Source organism: Engraulis encrasicolus, chromosome 9, assembly GCF_034702125.1.
Source record: "Engraulis encrasicolus isolate BLACKSEA-1 chromosome 9, IST_EnEncr_1.0, whole genome shotgun sequence".
In the NCBI taxonomy this organism is placed as follows: Eukaryota; Metazoa; Chordata; class Actinopteri; order Clupeiformes; family Engraulidae; genus Engraulis; species Engraulis encrasicolus.
This window is the reverse complement of record NC_085865.1, coordinates 46856692-46875548: the sequence shown is the minus strand read 5'-3', so window position 1 is coordinate 46875548 and position 18857 is coordinate 46856692. Positions and strand designations below refer to the sequence as shown.

Here is an 18857-nt window from a genome sequence, read left to right as displayed (position 1 = left end):
CGGGGCTGCTGGTTTGCTCAGCATGGGGAGGCTGTGTCACGGATGCTCCCTTGGCAACGGCACACCGGCGGTGATGATTACCACGGGAGAATTTTGCGGTTGCGTCAACTAGAGATGAAAAAAAAAACACAGCTGAGTAAGGAATACGTACACCAACAACAACCATGCGGGACACAATTACAATGCATTGCACACAGCACAAATGCCTCAGTAAGCAATGCTACTAGCAGAAATAGAAACGCACGGATAGAGAGGCTTTGAGAAGTAATGCTGCACTGAAGTTACACAAGACAGAAAAAAAATGCAGAGTGGCTTCGAGAGAGACACACTAGGGAGCACAATTAAAATGCACAAACCAACTTTTTTTACCCCCACATTTCAGTCCTTACGTTGGCTACTTAAATAACTGCAGTGGATTCTACTATATGTTAAATGTTGCGGATTAAAAGCGCAGCGTTCAGCAGAACAGAGAGTTTAAGTTGTAGCTGAGGAATTTGGCTTCAGTCCTGGTGGGGTTTTTCTATAATTACGACAAGAAAACACCAATTAAGGAGGTCTGGCCCCCAGTAATGGAAACAGCAACCTAACAAAACAGAAATGGCCTGGGGCACACATGCGCACACGCACACGCACACGCACGCACACACACACACACACACACACACACACACACACACACACACACACACACACACACACACACACAAGCAGGCTATTGCCTTCTCTATGTTCATCTCTAGGTCCAACGACACACACACTCGCATGGACATACGCACACGCACACGCACACACACACACACACACACACACACACACACACACAAATCAATCAGGGCACCGCTAGTCTGATTGTTACTGGCAGTACAATGAAAAGACAGTTCCAGACAAGGAAAAGGACCTGTGCACACACACACACACACACACACATTCACACAATCAAGACACTGCTACTGACAGTTCCAGACAAGGAAAATGAAGACCTGTGAACAGCTACTCCCGCACGCACAAGCACACACATACACTGACGGACATACACACACAGATGCCACCACCACCCCACCCCCACCCCCCACACACACACACACACAAATACACAGAGGCATCTCGAGAAGTGGAAGTGAGAAGTGTTGTATACCTGTGAGACAGGACCAGAGCAGAAGAACACACACCAGTCGATTCATGATGAGACCCCGCTGGACCGCTACGTGATGCGCAGCCACTGCGGCACAATCACACGCTGAAGAGCGAGCACGCACACACGCACGCACGCATGCACACACATGTACACACACACACACACACACACACACACACACACACACACACACACACACACACACACACACACACACACACACACACACAGACACACACAGGTTAGGTCAGGTTGGTACACACACTCAGCGACAACATGTTATCACATCCAGTTGAAACATCCCCTTGCTGTCAGCAAGGCAAAATAATTGCACGGGCCTACTGGGCCCAGGGCCAGAGGCCCTTAAGCAAAAGCCTCTTTGTGTCCATTCTCATCTTGCATTAAAATCACATGTCACCAACTGTATTTTCAGATTTTACTGGGGGACACGTCCGCCGCACCCCCAAACACCTTAGGGCAGAGGTCTCCAATTATTTTTCCCCAAAGAGCCAAACTATTTAGCTCCAATGAGGCTGAGGGCAAAACTAATTGCCCGACCAGATGGCCACAGATAGCACACATGTATATCCTTTCATTTGTTCCATCCTCATGGTGGGCCAAATGTTAACCATGCCCGGGCCTGATTTGGCCTCAACATTTGGAGACCACTGTCTTAGGGTCTCACAAACATCTGGCCTAAAACCCTGAATCTTTTTGTGAGCCAGCAACACCCATGCAGCGGGGGTCTCTCTTGTTGTCTGACCTAAGAGCCCATGGAATCAATCCCCACCTGCAGGCTGTTACTTGAATTGAATACGATTGAATACAAGCATACATTTACAGAAAAACTTACCCTTTTCAAATAAGATGCATTAACTTAAGTACATTAATAGAAAATTCCTTTAACATTTGACATACACAGACACCTGTAGAAAATTCAATTGAAAGACAGTCTAAGTGAATGAACCACTGTCATACGGTCTGACACATACAAAAAGACACAAATAACCATCAAACTTAAAAAAAAGATGAGTAACATACCGTGAAGATGCAACAGTCACTGAGAAAAACATTGTCATGACGTCCAAATAAGAGACACTGAGAACTCCATTTTTGTATTGACCTGTTATACAGGACTTACGTCACTGGCTCACTGACAGCCCTCTCTCTCTCTCTCTCTCTCTCTCTCTCTCTCTCTCTCTCTCTCTCTCTCTCACACACACACACACACACACACACACACACACACACACACACGCACACACACACACAGACACACACACACACAAATGCACGCGCACACACACACACGCACACGCACATACACACACACACAAACACACATTCGCACATGAAGTAAGCAGAGATGAGCGTGGACATCTTCAGTCAGCTCTGTGCAAAGGACATTGCTTGTGTTGCTCTCAGTCTCAGCCTGTGTGTTCTGTACAGGAGAGACTGGATGACAGATTTCCCCTGCTGTCCTCGCCAGATAGTGACAGACACACATACATACACACACACGCACGCACACACAGAGGCCTCATCTCTCTCAAACACACAGAGACAGTGAGACAGACAAAGACACACACAGACCTCAGCTCTCCCTCTTTCTCTCTTTCTCTCTCTCTCTCTCTCTCACACACACACACACACACACACACACACACACACACACACACACACACACACACACACACACACACACACACACACACACACACACACACACACAAAGAGAAGTCTCGGCTCAGGCTGTCACACATTACTCATCGCAGGTCACCCAGGCAACATCAGTCCAGTCATTCACCTTCACACTTCACCCTTCTGATTCACCTTACTGCATCACCCTTGGTCCAATACAATACGCACATCACACTGTGCTCCATTATCGCTACATTATCACCCAGTGAGCAGACGGAACGTCTTCTGATTGGCTGAGCAGGTGTCCTTTATTCCCCGGTAGCAGGACACCTATGATGTCATGCGGGCGTGCGGGCGTCCAAGTTGCTTCTTTTCTAACTTTCTGGCGAAGTGCCGTTACTAGTTCTATCGCATCTGGTTGTCTAGTCAAGACCGCGTCGTTAGTTCTATCGCATCGCGTTGTCTAGACCCCGACTAATTCTATTGCATCGTTGTCAAGTCAAAAACCCAGTCGTCAATTCTATCGCATTTGGTTGTCAAGTCACCCCAACATTCTGCGCGCGTCCTTAGGCTATGCCTCCGATAGAGGCGCGTCTCACTAGGAAGTGGTGCCCATAGCAACGTACCAAGCGCAGTGGTTAATCTACTTTCTCACAAAACCTTAGATCAACTTATTAATAAATTAATAAATTAATACTTAAATGCTGGTAAACGGGTGATAAGCGGAATAGCGGCCTTCGAGGTGTCCCGATATCAAGGGAAAATGGACTTGGCGAAGCGAACAGCCCTTCGGCTGCGCCGTCGGGCTGTTTAGAACGCTCCGCCTCGTCCATTATTTCCCTTGATATCGGGACACCTCGTCGTCCGCTATTCCATACGTATCACCTTAGACCTCTAAATTCTCCATGACCTCTTGTTGGATTTAAAAAATATATATATTTTGAGTTTTGAGAGCTCAAGTGCAGGATTGATGACAGACAGAAGAAAAAAAAGAAATTTAAGTCTCAGGCCTTCTTGTCTGAAGATCTGTTTAATTGTTTCTTTCTTTCTTTCTCTCCAAATGGATGGGAAGTCATCAAAAATCTCTTAACATAGCGTGAAGATGCAACAGTCACTGAGAGAAATGTTTTGTCACAACATCCAAATAAGAGACTGAGAACTCCACTTCTGTATCAACCTGTTTATACATGGATTATGTCACTGACTCAATGACAACCATCACACAGAAGAAGAAGAAAAAAAGAAAAACAGAAGAAAAAAAGAAATTAAAGTCTCAGGCCTTCTTGTCTGAAGATCTGTTTTATTGTTTGTTTCTTTCTTTCTCTCCAAATGAATGGGAAGTCATCAAACATCTCTATACTCTAGCAACCAACAGCACAAAAAAAGATTACACAAAATGGCTCAGAGGATTTCTGAGAGGAGTAGATACAATGGCATCAATCACTCAGACAAAAGAAAGAAATCCATCAACAGGAAACACACAGAAACGAACCACAGAAGAAAATCCATCTGAGGCAGCTGTTATTTTCATCTTGACCTTGTTGTGGTCACACTGAAGATAAATCAGCAAGACCTACAGTAGGAGAGCGGTCAGGACGGTCAGGGCCTGGCCCCAGGGTCCAGTCGGACGTTAATGAGAGTCAACTCACACAGGCAGCCAACACTCAGTGGTGTAGTCTACTTTTTTATGGTGGGTATACTGTATATATTTGAGCATTTTTTGAAGTGGGTATATTGTATACAGTATAGTTGTGCTACTCTAAATAATGGATCAATCCATTTTAAGTGGGTATACTGAAATTCCTGACATTTTGAAGTGGGTATACTCCATATACCTGCGTTCTACGTAGACTACACCACTGAATGAAGGAAGCGATGGACAGCACTCTTCATGGGTGCAATCGCCATTACACGCTGTGAAGAAGGGCTCTGCTCAAAACGTTTGTGGGGAAATAAACTAAGAAAAAATCTGAAGAGTGCTGTCCTTCGCCTCCTTTATTCATTCATTTATGGCTCATGTGGGATTCAGCACCCAGTTAAAAACTGTGAGAATTATTAGCTGATAGTGTCAGCACGCCTTCACCACGTCTGTGGCCTCACCACAGCACTGCAGTAAGTATACGACAATTGGTCCTAAAGTAGAGTCTCCAGAAAAACAGCCAACACTTCTGTGCCTTTCGTGTTGTTTGAATCTCAGAATCACCACACCAACACTGCAATAAGTAGTGTATATGACCATGGGTCCTAAGATAGAGTCGGCATTAATGCTCAATACTTTTGGATCTGCTCAGCAATCGCTTTCATATAATAAAGCTCACACAGTAAAAAAAAATAATGCAGTGTTAATTCAACACTCAGTGCACTCCGAGAGTACTCTATCTGTGTCCAAATACACTCTAGACAGTGTTAAATCGTATCTCTAAGTGTTGAACTAACTCAGCATCATGTACTGTAGAGTGCTCCAATTCCCTTCCGAACCACATCTTAGTAATACTGTAGTGGAGATGGGATATGTACTAGTGGCCCACTAGATTGGTAGGTTGGAGAGGCGCTGTAAAGATGAGCTCTGATGATCACTGGGTAATTCTGGTGCAATAGAGGCATGATTGGACCTAGTACAGTAAAGTGGTTGGACAGAAGATTATTGGAGGTATATGTTCTGCAGAGTGGTTGGCTGGTGGATGAGTTTCACAGAAGAGATATGTTCTGCAGAGTGGATTGAACAGTAGATTATGACAGATGTGGTCTGTGGATGGGATTGCTGCTGAGTGGTTTGTCAGTTGATGAGTTTCACAGGCGAGATAATGTTTTGCTGCCTCGTTGGTCAGCTGATGAGCTTCATACAAGCATGGAGGATCTCGAGTCCATGGAGCTCTCGCAGTCTTGTCATGTGCCTGAAGAGAAGAGGAGAGAGAGAGAGACAGAGAGAGAGACAGAGAGAGAGAGAGAGAGAGAGAGAGAGAGAGAGAGAGAGAGAGAGAGAGAAAGAAAGAAAGAAAGAGAGAGAGAGACAGAGAGAGAGAGAGAGACAGAGAGAGAGAGAGAGACAGAGAGAGAGAGAGAGAGAGAGAGAGAGAGAGAGAGAGAGAGAGATAGAGAGGAGAAAGGAAAAGGGGTGTTTAGGGGAAAGAGATGGTAGAAAATGTGGACAAATAATGCATGTGAAGAGGAGAGGGGAGAGAGGGAGAGAGGTAAGTGGCGAGGAGACCAGAGAAGTGGAGGGAAGTGGATAAGCGAAATGTGAAAAAAGGGAGAGGAAAAATGGCAGAAAAGGATAGTAAAGAAAAAAGAGGAGATAAAAGTGGTATTCAAACACAAAATAAGCCCATTTCCACCCTAACCAGCAGCAAGACGATCAATTTGTATTGGAGTAATAGCCCTTTATCCAATAAAGTGGGAGGAGAGGACACGCAGCGGCGGCAGCGGCAGAAGCAGCGGCGGCTCAGAGAGAGGTTTAAGAGGTGCCTCATGAATAAATTGAAACTTAATGATAGCTAATCTACAGAATTCTCAGAAACCAGGGAAGACTCATTCTAGAACACTCGCTGCCAGAACCCACCTCTGGTCCGTTCTTGGAATCACAATGAAAAGAAAGACTCATCTCAAGCAGTAAACCTCTTGCAGTGTGTGTGTGTGTGTGTGTGTGTGTGTGTGTGTGTGTGTGTGTGTGTGTGTGTGTGTGTGTGTGTGTGTGTGTGTGTGTGTGTGTGTGTGTGTGTGTGTGTGTGTGTGTGTGTGTGGGCATTCATGCATGTGCGTGCAAGCATGTGTGTGTGTGTGCACCTTCACCATTCAGGCACATACAGTATGTGCCCACTAGCACAAAAAAAAACTAGAAAAGGGAACACATTGTGTTTCTCTTGAGCCATTTTGTTCTTAAAGCGACAGAATTTGTGTTGTCAAATTCGACATGAATTATCAAAACAGCTGAAAATGAAAACGGCCAAATCTGCGACCAGCAAGTGTACAAAATTCAGAGATTTAGAGGTCAAATTAAAAATGTTTCCCTCCCCCTACCTGCACTGCATCCTCCAAACTCCACCCTGTCTGTGGACAAAGTTATTCAAGCGTACCCAACTTAAATATTTACAGAGATTAAATGGCACGCTGTGTTCCCTAATTCTTTGCATAAATCAAGATAGAGATTCATGAAAGGGCTGAAATTATGTGTCGAGAAGAAATACAGCAACTGGAGGTCACACAGTGATTGGATAGCACTACCATTTTTTGTAAACAGACTACAGTGTATACACGTAGGCTGCGGAGTGTAATAGGGTGTTTCATATACCAATTTCAAAATCCCATGAAAGTTTGTGGGAATATGACTAAAAACAACTCACCGGCCAGCTTTAGAGTTAATGACAAACAGTATTAAAACATTGCTTTGCTGACAGCTTAGGGTTATGGATGGAGTTTGTCTGGCCAGTGGCCACAGCACTTTCATTTTATTTTAATGGTTGTCAGTGGGAGTGCTCCACAAGGATAGGTTTGACTGTGTGTGTGTGTGTGTGTGTGTGTGTGTGTGTGTGTGTGTGTGTGTGTGTGTGTGTGTGTGTGTGTGTGTGTGTGTGTGTGTGTGTATGCGCGTGCGTGCGTGCGTGCGTGTGTGTGTGTCTGTGTGTCTGTGTGCGTGCGTGTGGGTGTCTCTGTGTGTGTGTGTGTCTGTGTGTGTGTGTGTGTGTGTGTGTGTGTGTGTGTGTGTGTATGTGTGTGTGTGTGCGTGTGCGTGTGCGTGTCATACCGTGGCTCGGCCTGGCAGAGCTTGGCCAGTGCGATGGCTGCGTTGCGCTGCAGGGCGTCTGCGTTGTCGTCTGCGGCTGCGTGTCGGAGGAGTGTGAGAACGCAGTCGGTGTCCAAGAGGGCTCTGGCCACACCTGGCTCACACACACAGTGGCCCAGGCATAGAGCAGCGTTCCCCGCCACATGCTCCTCCCCCTCACCCACCAGGCCAATCAGCACCTGCAGTTCTACACAGACAACCAATAGGCTGCATTTATAAAGCACTTCTCCAATGAGCTCTCAAGACGCTTCATAATGTATGCTACAGTATCACAATATCACAAGTATTCTATGTATGCATAAGACCGCTGACAGCTTTGGCAGGGCCCAGGTCAAAGTCATCCGAAAGGCCCCACCCCCACCCAATAAAGTATATACAATGTATTGACAAATACAATTCTGGGCCCCCTTTGTCCCTAAGCCTGGGGCAACTGACACCCCCCCCGAATTCAACTATTCGCACAGAGGTTGTTGTGCAAGGTGCCACCCTGTCCCCAGGAGCAATTTTGGATTAAATATACCCATCGATGCCTGGTGTAAATACTGTATAGAAATCATTGTTCAGGGTGCACGCATGCACGCACGGTATAGAGGCACAAGACTCACTCTTGTCCAGGTTACTGAGCTGTTGCCGTGCCTCCACACTGGACTCTGTGCACTTGGCAAGTGTCCTCATGGCATACCTGGTGCTCTCCTGCCCTGGAGACTGAAACACACACACACACACACACACACATATATGAAATGCTTACATCACACATACGCACGCGCGAGCATACGCACGCGCACGCGCACGCGCGAGCACACCCACACACACCCACACACACACACACACACACACACACACACACACACACACACACACACACACACACACACACACACACACACACACACACACACACACACACACACACACACACACACACACACACACAAACCAGCTGCTTGATCCGCAAAAACTGCTCACTGCATGACGACTTCTGGTTCTTTGAAATGCCAAGTCTTTCATTTTGCCCAAAGCTATATTGACTTTCAAACTGTAGGTTCGGTTGCTATATCCATCTCTTCTGAATGTTTTACATCAAGAGGTCATGTAGGGTTAAATCACAAAACTAAAATTGTTCAAAGGATTAAAAGCTACATATATACTTGTATGGGCTTTCATACTGCAAGTTATGTAAGGTCAAATGAAAAACTAAAAACTTTCATGAAGGATTAAAAATACTAAAAATTAATCACAGCTGAGTGATAAAATATGAACTTAAAACACATAGCTGATTCACAGAATCTGCCTGCCTTAACACCCCATCCACCGGAGGGGGTATATAAATATGATTACACAGCCCTCATTAATTCGCCACACTTGCCTGAACTGAACCCCCGCCAGGTAAATCCTTGGGCATTATTCAGGTTTGATGAGTGATAATGCAGGTGTGTGCAAAAGAGCTTATGATTATTGATCATGCAGGGGTAAGCACAGTAGAGCTTGTGGTTATTGATGAAGTGGGAGTAAGCAGAGGAGCGTAATGATTATTGATTAACTATGTAGGGATAAGCAGAGGAGCGTATGATTATTGATTATGTAGGGATAAGCAGAGGAGCTCATGGTTACTGATGACGCAGGTCAGGTGTGAGGAGTAAAAGTAGCTTAGAGCGTTGGTACCTTTAGGATCCTCAGCAGTTTCTTCACGGCGCCTCCCCTCACAACAGCCTCCTCCACAGCAGCAGGGCACTGGGGGAGTAGCCTGCTCAATAAGCCCACGGCTCGCTGCTTAGCAAAGCACACACACACACACACACACACACACACACATACACATACACAGACACACACACACACACAGAGGCAGGCAGGCACGGACACACAGGCATGCACGTACACAAATACACACACACACATAGCCATCCACATCCATAGAGAGAAAGAGAGGAGGGGGGTGGGTGAAAGATACAGAAAGAGGGAGAGAGAGAGAGAGAGAGAGAGAGAGAGAGAGAGAGAGAGAGAGAGAGAGAGAGAGAGAGAGAGAGAGAGAGAGCGCACGTTACATACTTTATTCCATTCCACACATAAAACCATTTTTCTGAAAATCCAATTTTCTAAAAAGCCCAAAATATTTAGCAGTTCAATCATCTATAATCGGTTTTGTGGTTTAGTAAAAAAAAAAAAAAACACACACAAACACACACACACACACACACACACACACACACACACACACACACACACACACACACACACACACACACACACACACACACACACACACACACACACACACACACACACACACACACACACACACACACACACACACAGGCAGACCAGCACAGACCTGAACACTAAATATTCTTCCAAACAGACACTCACAAATGTGCACAAGCATACACAGAGGCAGAATAAATGTAGACAAACGATATGAGATAAACCCGGGACTGAAAATAAAGAAAAAGGTAAAAAAAAATACTAATAACTAGAATTCACTCAAAGAGTGCAGATCTCCTCCAAGAAAGCTGTTTGATAGAACATGTGACTATGTTACACCCTACTTTTGTTCAAGTCTTTCTGCCTTCTTTTTGTGGAAATAGAAAATGGAATGTTAAAATTCGTCCTCTCCAGCAATGGTGAGGAATCTTTTAAACATTCACCACCAAAATGTAATCACTCGTTCCTTTTGTCATTTCCAAAAACTCCACAATCATCCACATTCGTTCATAACTTTTTGAGTCATCCTGCTGACAGACAGACAAACAAACAGACAAAATAATGTGACCAAAAACATAATAATAAGTAATAATACGTAATAGGAGGAACTGTTTATTTGGCTTATGGTCTAGCAAAGACCACACCATATAACTGGTACAGATGAGACACCCATCCCCACCACACACACACACACACACACACACACACACACACACACACACACACACACACACACACACACACACACACACACACACACACACACACACACACACACACACACACACACACACACACACACACACACACAGAGAATTAGCATTTGGTAAGCCTCAACCTCCAGCACAAGCAGACAAACAGACCAAGCTGAGACGATTTTAAAAGTTTTTCTACACACATACTGTAGTATAAAAAAAAAACAATGTCTGTTGTCTGCACACACCATGTAACATTTTATTTCACAGTTAACGTTTTTGATTTATTCACTCATCAACAGACTAGATACACAAAGTCACCTACATGGACAGACACATGCACACACACATGCAGGCACGCACACATGCAAGCATGCATGCACACACACACACACACACACACACACACACACACACACACACACACACACACACACACACACACACACACACACACACACACACGTCTCACAGGGGTATTTCACAGACATACCGGTAAAATACTGTGAAACTCACATCTATAAAAAGCACCTTCAAGCGCACTCATGCAGTAATGCACACCAATCAGCTTTGAACTGTAGAACTTGGAAGATATGTAAACCACCTGGAGTGTTTGCGGACTTTAAGGCGCAGTAAAGCGGAGGTAAAAACTTGGATCACATTCGGATGATAGCTACTGCGGTAAAGAGATGCATGCACGAACGCCCACCTCTCCCAACGCCCGTCCGCACACACGCACGCACCCACGCAGGCACACACACGCGCACACACACACATACAGTACACACACTGCTCACACACACACACTCGAGAGACTTCTCAGGATGTTTAAAACATCTCACGCCCCCCAAGGGGAATTTCACGGCATATTCTTTCAGCTCATCCATAAAACACTGTAAAACTCCAACAGGTCATAAGACATACAGGACGATCAGAACTGACAAACCCACAAGCACATGTCTCCAACAGCAGAACTTGGACTTTAGGACAACTTGGACTTCCTAGTAATTAGTAAAGTGAAGGGCAGTGGCTGAAGTAGCATAGCGATAATGATTATATATGCACAGACACACATACGGTACCTGTACATGCACGCACACCCACAATACAGACATACATGCAGGCAGGCAGGCAGGCAGGCCGGCACGCACACACGCAAGCACACACGCACGCACGCACGCACACACACACACACACAGTTGACAGTACTCCTTTGAGTATACTACAGTGTTAAACAGTGTTTAAACCATCTCACGTCTCAAAGGAGTATTTCTCGCCGTCTTCTTAAAGCATTGCCATAAAACACCACACTGCTGCTGGTATGTACCGGTACATAAAACTGCCAAAGATAGTAACACACACACACACACACACACGCACACGCACACGCACACACACACACACACACACACACACACACACAGAGACACAGACACACAGACACACAGACACAGACACACAGACACACAGACACACAGACACAGACACACACACACACACACACACACACACACACACACACACACACACACACGCTCACACCATGCATCTTTAAACTGAAGCAGCTGGGTCTTTTACGGCCGGAGGTAAAGTGCTGGCCGGCACATGAAGGAGGATGGCTTAGGTAACGAGATGATCTCCATAGGGGTTATCAGGGCCCAGAGATTGCCTTGCAATATAAAACACCCCCAGCACACACGCACACACATACACACACACACAAACACACACACACACACAGACACGGGCACACAGACACACACACTCTCTCTGTCTTTCATACACACACACACAAACACACACACACACGCACGCACGAACGCACGCACGCATGTACAAGCACACACGCGCCCGGGCATGCACACACACAGACACACACACAGAGACACACACACACGCACACACACTCCTTATTACAGAAGCTACATCACCCTGCCCTGCTGTTGGTGCTCAAACCATCAGGCTCAGAGTGCAGTGCAGTGTGTGCGTGTGTACAACCAGCCCCAAGGGTGCACAGACAGATGTTCCACTCTCCAGCGCACACGGATCCTGCTTGTTTCCAAAGCTCCTGGGAATGATCTCCCTGTCAGAGGGCCAGGGAAACAGCCTCCTCAGATGTGCAGTGGGCAGGGCTGGACTGGGGGAGAAATAGGTCCCAGGCACTTTTAGCTTAAAGGGCCCCCCATAATTAGCGGCGCAGAACTGACTCACCAGTGGGCCCCGCACCCTCGTGGGCCCGTATTTTCAGAAACGTAAAAAAAAAGGAAAATTCTAGGGGGCCCGCACCCTCGTGGGGTCCTAGAATTTTTTTAAAAAAATTCTGAAAACACGGGCCCACGAGGATGCGGGGCCCACCAGGAAATGCCCGCTATGCCAGATGGCCAGTCCAGCCCTGGCAGTGGGTATGTGATATGCTATGGAGTCTTGTTCTTGTTCAGACCAGTACATGGCCAGTTTGCACCAGTTTGGATGACGGTAATTGTGTAGTGAGGTTCTGTAAGTGGACGCCCAAGGGCTCAGAAGTTGCTTGTCGTTATTGCTGCTTCAGTAATAGCATTCTATAGAAATGCACACTACACTCACTACAAGACTGCTTTTTACAACTGGCAATAAGTGTGTGTGTGTGAGAGAGAGAGAGAGAGAGAGAGAGAGAGAGAGAGAGAGAGAGAGAGAGAGAGAGAGAGAGAGAGAGAGAGAGAGAGAGAGAGAGAGAGAGAGACAGAAACAGATAAGAAAGATATTTTAAGGTGAACTTGACATTTATTTTATACTACATTTATTTTATGCTACTTTATATTTTATCAATGTTTTTATTGACTTTTGTGCCACTTTTATTAAAGCCTACATTTCATCAACCTTTATTATGGCTTATGGATTTTATTGAGCATATCGTAGATTACTGTTATTGCCTGTGTACAGCACATTGTGTGTGAATGTATATGTAATGCATAAAATTATGATAAAAATTGCCTTGTTTTCACAGCAATGTCTTAAGAAAGAGAAAAAGAGATGCTATTGCAATGTACTTTAATCTATGGGAGAAACAGAAGCGCCTTCCAGCAGTTTATGAGCAACAGTGGGCATTCTTATACAAGGCTACAGGCTGAACTGAAATTAAACTCCCTTATGTGCTTGTGTTTTCCCCCATGGCCATGAAACACCAGCAGTTGACATGAGGAATAGCACCACAGCTGATGTGTTATGGTGTGTACGTGTGTGTGTACGTGTGTGTACATGTGGAAGAGAGAGAGAGAGAGAGAGAGAGAGAGAGAGAGAGAGAGAGAGAGAGAGAGAGAGAGAGAGAGAGAGAGAGAGAGAGAGAGAGAGAGAGAGAGAGAGAGAGGGCATGTGTTTTTGTGTCTAAGCCACAGTGGTTAAGAGCTGCCGGGTGCTGCGGGGGATGGGAGGGCAGCAGTGAGAGAGAGAGAGAGAGAGAGAGAGAGAGAGAGAGAGAGAGAGAGAGAGAGAGAGAGAGAGAGAGAGAGAGAGAGAGAGAGAGAGGGTGAACCGTGTGTGTCCATGCATGCATATGAGTGTCCCTCCCTATATGAGTGTGGCTGCTTCAGCACCATGGAGAGGTCTCCAGCCTGCACCTGCATGGTTAAGAGCTTCTATTCAGAAGACCAACACAACATCCCAACAGCTACCCCACGCAGACGAGCTCACATAAGCTCAGTCTTCATCAAGCCCCTAATATACCCTCCATAAGGACCTGTGATCATTCCTAATCACTAGCCTGGGAAATCCCACGCTGCTTTGCACAATCGTTCCGATCTGAAAGACAGCATGGATACTCATCCCAAACCGCTAGCCTGAGGCAGGAAGCCAATCCGAGAGTGGAGCGAGGAAGGGTTGGAAAGATGGGGACGCGTATTACTCAAAAATAAGTCTAATAATACGCTTTTCCGTTTTTAATCGCCTCACATCACAGACTTACACCCGATTCACACTGAAGAAGGGTGTAAGCCCGAAATGTCTGTGATGTGAGGCGATTAAAAACGGAAAAAAACCTGAAGAGTGCTTCTTTATTCACTTATTTTGAGTTCACTCATTGACGAAGTTAAGCACCCAGTGTAAAGTATTAGACTACAAGGTGTTGAGCACGCTTCCTGATCCTCCTTTGACGCGTATTACTCGACAAATGGAAGTTTGCAGTTTGTTTGAATACAGCTGACACAACTGGCTTTGGACTACGTATACACCAAATGATAAATTCGTAACGGTCAATAATCAACCGTAATTGTAAACCACACCTCCCCAACGAGAAGTTCAGTAGGTGGTCTCTCGAGTCTCACTAGTGATGCAGTCTGGTGTGTGAACTAGGGATGAAAAAACTCTTAACCGGCTACTGAGACTCATTAACCGGTGGTTAACCGGTTAACCGGTAATCTTAAATTATACAATGTTTGCGTGACTTTTATGCACAGCACTGTTTTTTTGGGGGGTTTTTTTCACATAAGCCTCTTTTTTTGCTGCGCAGACAGGACCTGCCATGTCCAGCCACTGTTGCCAGATGGAAAATGCTGAATTATTGTACTAAAACCTGTTTTTTTGGGGGGCTTTTTGGAAGGAAATTATCATTATTATTATTAGTAGTAGTACAACCGGTTAACCGGTGGCAGAAAATTTTAACCGGTTAAAGTTGATCCGGTTGACTATCGGTTAACCGGTTACCGGTTAACATCCCTAGTGTGAACCAGGCAACGTAACCCCTACAAGGTCTATGAATATGCTCACCCCCCCCACCCCCCTTCCATACCTCGTATTACCACAGCCTTCATGAGGTCAAATAGAGCTCCACGCCAACCCCTACGGTTTGCCATATGAAAGCACAAGAGCCATAGCATTGTTAACCTTTCAGAGTGACACTGAGAAAAAAAAAACATCCAACAACAACGCTTAAATGATAATGTTGTATGAGTGTGCTACTCTAGAACTGACAGTAGCACATTTTTTGTCCAAAACTGAGGTTCTAGTGCTCTGCCTTTGAACAATGGTGCCAGAACATACAGAAGAGGAAGAGGGAGAGTCGCACACAGCTCTTTGACCAGATCTTTAACCATACTTCCATCACAAGGAATATACTGTAAACTCAGTCTCAATCATGTCCTCCATAAGGCACTACACTCACTCCTCAGCACTTCCCCACAGCAACTCCTAATAATCATTACATTATTATATTACACTTAGCTGACCCTTGCATCCAAAGCGACTTACATTTATTTAAAGTGTAACTTGCAGGTTAAACACCACTAAATCTCATTTTAAGAACCTCAATACATAAATTTAGATGTGATATTTGTCAAAATACCGAATTATTGCATAAACAACATTTTCAGAAAACTTTGTCAAAAATAACGGCGGCTTCTTTTAAACAAACATTTAGAATCCGACGTAGATAGAGGGAGTCGCCGCGTTCTACAGACATACTAAGCACCGCAGAGAATAGGCCAGATTATAATATTGTAACACATTTCCAGACCTATAGGCTAAATTTCAACAAGTTAAATGGCCTTAAACAGTGGCAGTATCCACCAGATACCGTCTGAACCATTTTATTATTTAAAATAATAACATTTTTTTTGTAGGTTTCCACCATGTCAATGCGCTGCAGCAGCGCCATGAGGGTGTGCCAGACCGTTATTAGGCTATGTGGCACTTCATTAGGTTTCAAAATAACGTTGTTAACCTAATAAAATGTCTGATTGATATAAACTCTATTTGTGCATATAGCATATTTAATTTTATATTTTCGATAAGTTTCCCTCATTGTGGAGATTCTCGGTTGGATCCAGAGTCCTGAGTTGGGTAGGCTAGATGTAGCCAAAAGAATCCCCCTCCCCATCACATTGCTATCGCGCACTACCGCCACCACCGACTGTTTTTATTGCCCCAGTTTGCACAGTAAGATTGTCATTATTAGGGTATGTCACATTACTTTTTTGGAGTTTATTAACGCTGCTGTGCTGGCCTATAGCCTAGAAACTTGACTGCGACTTTATGGCGCTTCGCTTTTGTCGGGGGGAAAAAACCGATATGCTTCCGAAGCATAACCTGACGGTGGTTTTGAACTGCTGGAGAGAGTGAACCTCTTTCTCCAGGCCTACATAGCATATCCACATATCCAGCACATCTTTTTTTCTGAAGTTGAGGACCGCTTCGTACCTCTTGTCTGTCAGTAACCGAATCCCTTCCGACGTTGTGTCTTTTGCGCATGGAGTGGACAGTGTGCCAAATTGGGTCGTAGCAATGTTTTAACTAACCTATATGCAGTAGCCTACCCTACACTCACGAGAGATGACCAGAATTTGAAACAGGTTTGATTCTTGCGGCGATTGCTGATAGCCAGCTGGTCCAGCGGTGGATTGCGTGTCGTAACCACAAAACCAGGCGAGACTCGTCATCCCTGTCTTCCTGGCGATTCATCCCCTTTGTCATCGTCCCTCTTTTCCTGTTAGTAATTTGGACCTGGCATGTTTATCTCCGTAATTTGTAAAACCGGCAATCAAATGTGCGCGCAGCACTTTACAAAGACGCAGGTATCTTCTCTATCAAAGGAACGCTTTCTCCGCGTGTGGTGTGCTAGATTTTCCGTATCCTCATGGATTGGCAAGACATGTTGGGAGACTTTCAATTCAATTTACTCCCGATTTTGTAGAGATATTATGCTATTCATCAAAATGTCAGGACCACATCAACGTTAGTTTGGCAAATTTAGCCTAACGTTGGCATGCTGATGCAAGGTCGACAGTGAAACAGTGACGCATGCAAATAATAATCGATCTACTTCCCCACGCATAGCCTACTGAAAATGCCCAGCATGTCCAACTTGTTTTACACATTCAAATAGGCCTACTCCCACTAAAGACATCTCCCAAACTCAACGACGAGTGCTGCCAGTGCACATTTCGCCCCTAGCACCACACACGTGGACAGCTCGCAATGCAAAAATAGGTAGGCTATATAGGTCATATTTGTGCTGGCATTTTTGTTTCAGTTTTGTAACGAGGATTATAGCAGCTGACGACTTGATTTCTTCTAGCCTACGGGAATACTTTTTTAGTTTGGTATAATTACGGACAATGCAATAACTGTTTTTTGTGACGTTTTTGGAGGGAATATAATCGAAAGTCCCGCCGCCTGGTTTATTGTTTTGTGACGTGCCTGTGGATGAGCTTTATTGAAGTTTCATGTAATAGGCCTACTGAGCCCCTCGTGAAACTGTAACGCGCTTCACATAAGAGTAGTGCCGCGGTTTCAGCACCATGGACAGAGGGCGCAAGTCCATTTAGGCGGCATGCCGTTACTCCACGGCAAATGCCGTTTTTGGGAAAAAATATTAAAGTAGTCGCTATTTCTAAGTAGCCTATGTAATGGTCTACTTTGAGACTGTTTTAGATTTGCCTATGAAATGCATCTCTCATGTGAAAGCAAAGGAGAGATAGGCTAGATATCGCCCCCCTGTTTATAATTCGCAAATATTACGCATGGCCACAGACAGCGCGGAGACCCAGAACAGTTTAATATTCTAGATAAACCGATAGACCCGCTGATCTGTCTTTTAAAAATACACAATGCACAAACACAGTAATAGACCATTTTCAATAGCCCACATACAATATAACTGTCCACTTTTCCCAGCCTCTCTACTACAACCAAAATGGTTGGTAAGCCTACATCCACAAGCGAGAGCTGAGCCAGAACTTTAGTTGGACTCCCTCTATCTACGTCATAGAGGCTCTGCCAGCGAGGAGCCCAATACTTCAGAAGTAGCTGTAAAATGATACAATTTCATAAAAAATATTGCAGTTTGGCTTTGTTATAGACTGTGAATTTCACATATATGTTTCAAAACACCTCTCCTGACAACATCCAGTATATATTTAGTTATAAATTTAACCTAAACGTTACCCTTTAAGTTCAGGGTATTGGTTACAGGCCCTGGAGCAATGTGGTGTTAGGTGCCTTGCTCAAGGGCACGTCGGCCATGGATGAAAGTGCTGGTAAGGGTGGGATTTGAACCTGCAACCCTCTGATCTAAAGGCCAGCGCTTTAACCACTGAGCCATGGCTGCCCCATAATAATCAACTCCCTACACAGCCCTAGATGCAAGTTAAGAGCTTCAGTCCCCAGAGTAATGTTTAATAACTAACTGACTCGAGGTATTTATCCTTAATAATAATCAATACAGCATCTTCCCAAAAATGATCAAGATATAAACGCTTGTGTGTTTTCCCGAACAACAAAGAAATGTCCTGCAAAATTGGATGAAACACAGAGTCCATTTCCTTTGGCCAAGAGTCCACCAATCATAAGGGATTGGGGATGAGGAAGAGAATGTACCGTAGCGTATGCTCAATCCCCCATCAACCCTTCATCAGAGCAGGCCGAGACGGGCTAT

General features: G+C 45.0%; 1 protein-coding gene across 1 annotated transcript in view; it reads right to left on the bottom strand.

Moving 5' to 3' along the window:
• Positions 1 to 3788: 3788 nt before the first annotated feature.
• ttc12 (tetratricopeptide repeat domain 12) overlaps positions 3789 to 18857 on the bottom strand; it is an 82429-nt gene continuing 67360 nt past the window's right edge. Inside the window, exons 18-21 of the mRNA XM_063207289.1 lie at positions 9222 to 9326; positions 8162 to 8261; positions 7518 to 7743; positions 3789 to 5670 (exon numbers count right to left, since the gene is read on the bottom strand). Coding sequence (XP_063063359.1) covers positions 5601 to 5670; positions 7518 to 7743; positions 8162 to 8261; positions 9222 to 9326 — 501 coding nt within the window. The 3' untranslated portion in view covers positions 3789 to 5600. The remainder of the gene's footprint in view (positions 5671 to 7517; positions 7744 to 8161; positions 8262 to 9221; positions 9327 to 18857) is intronic.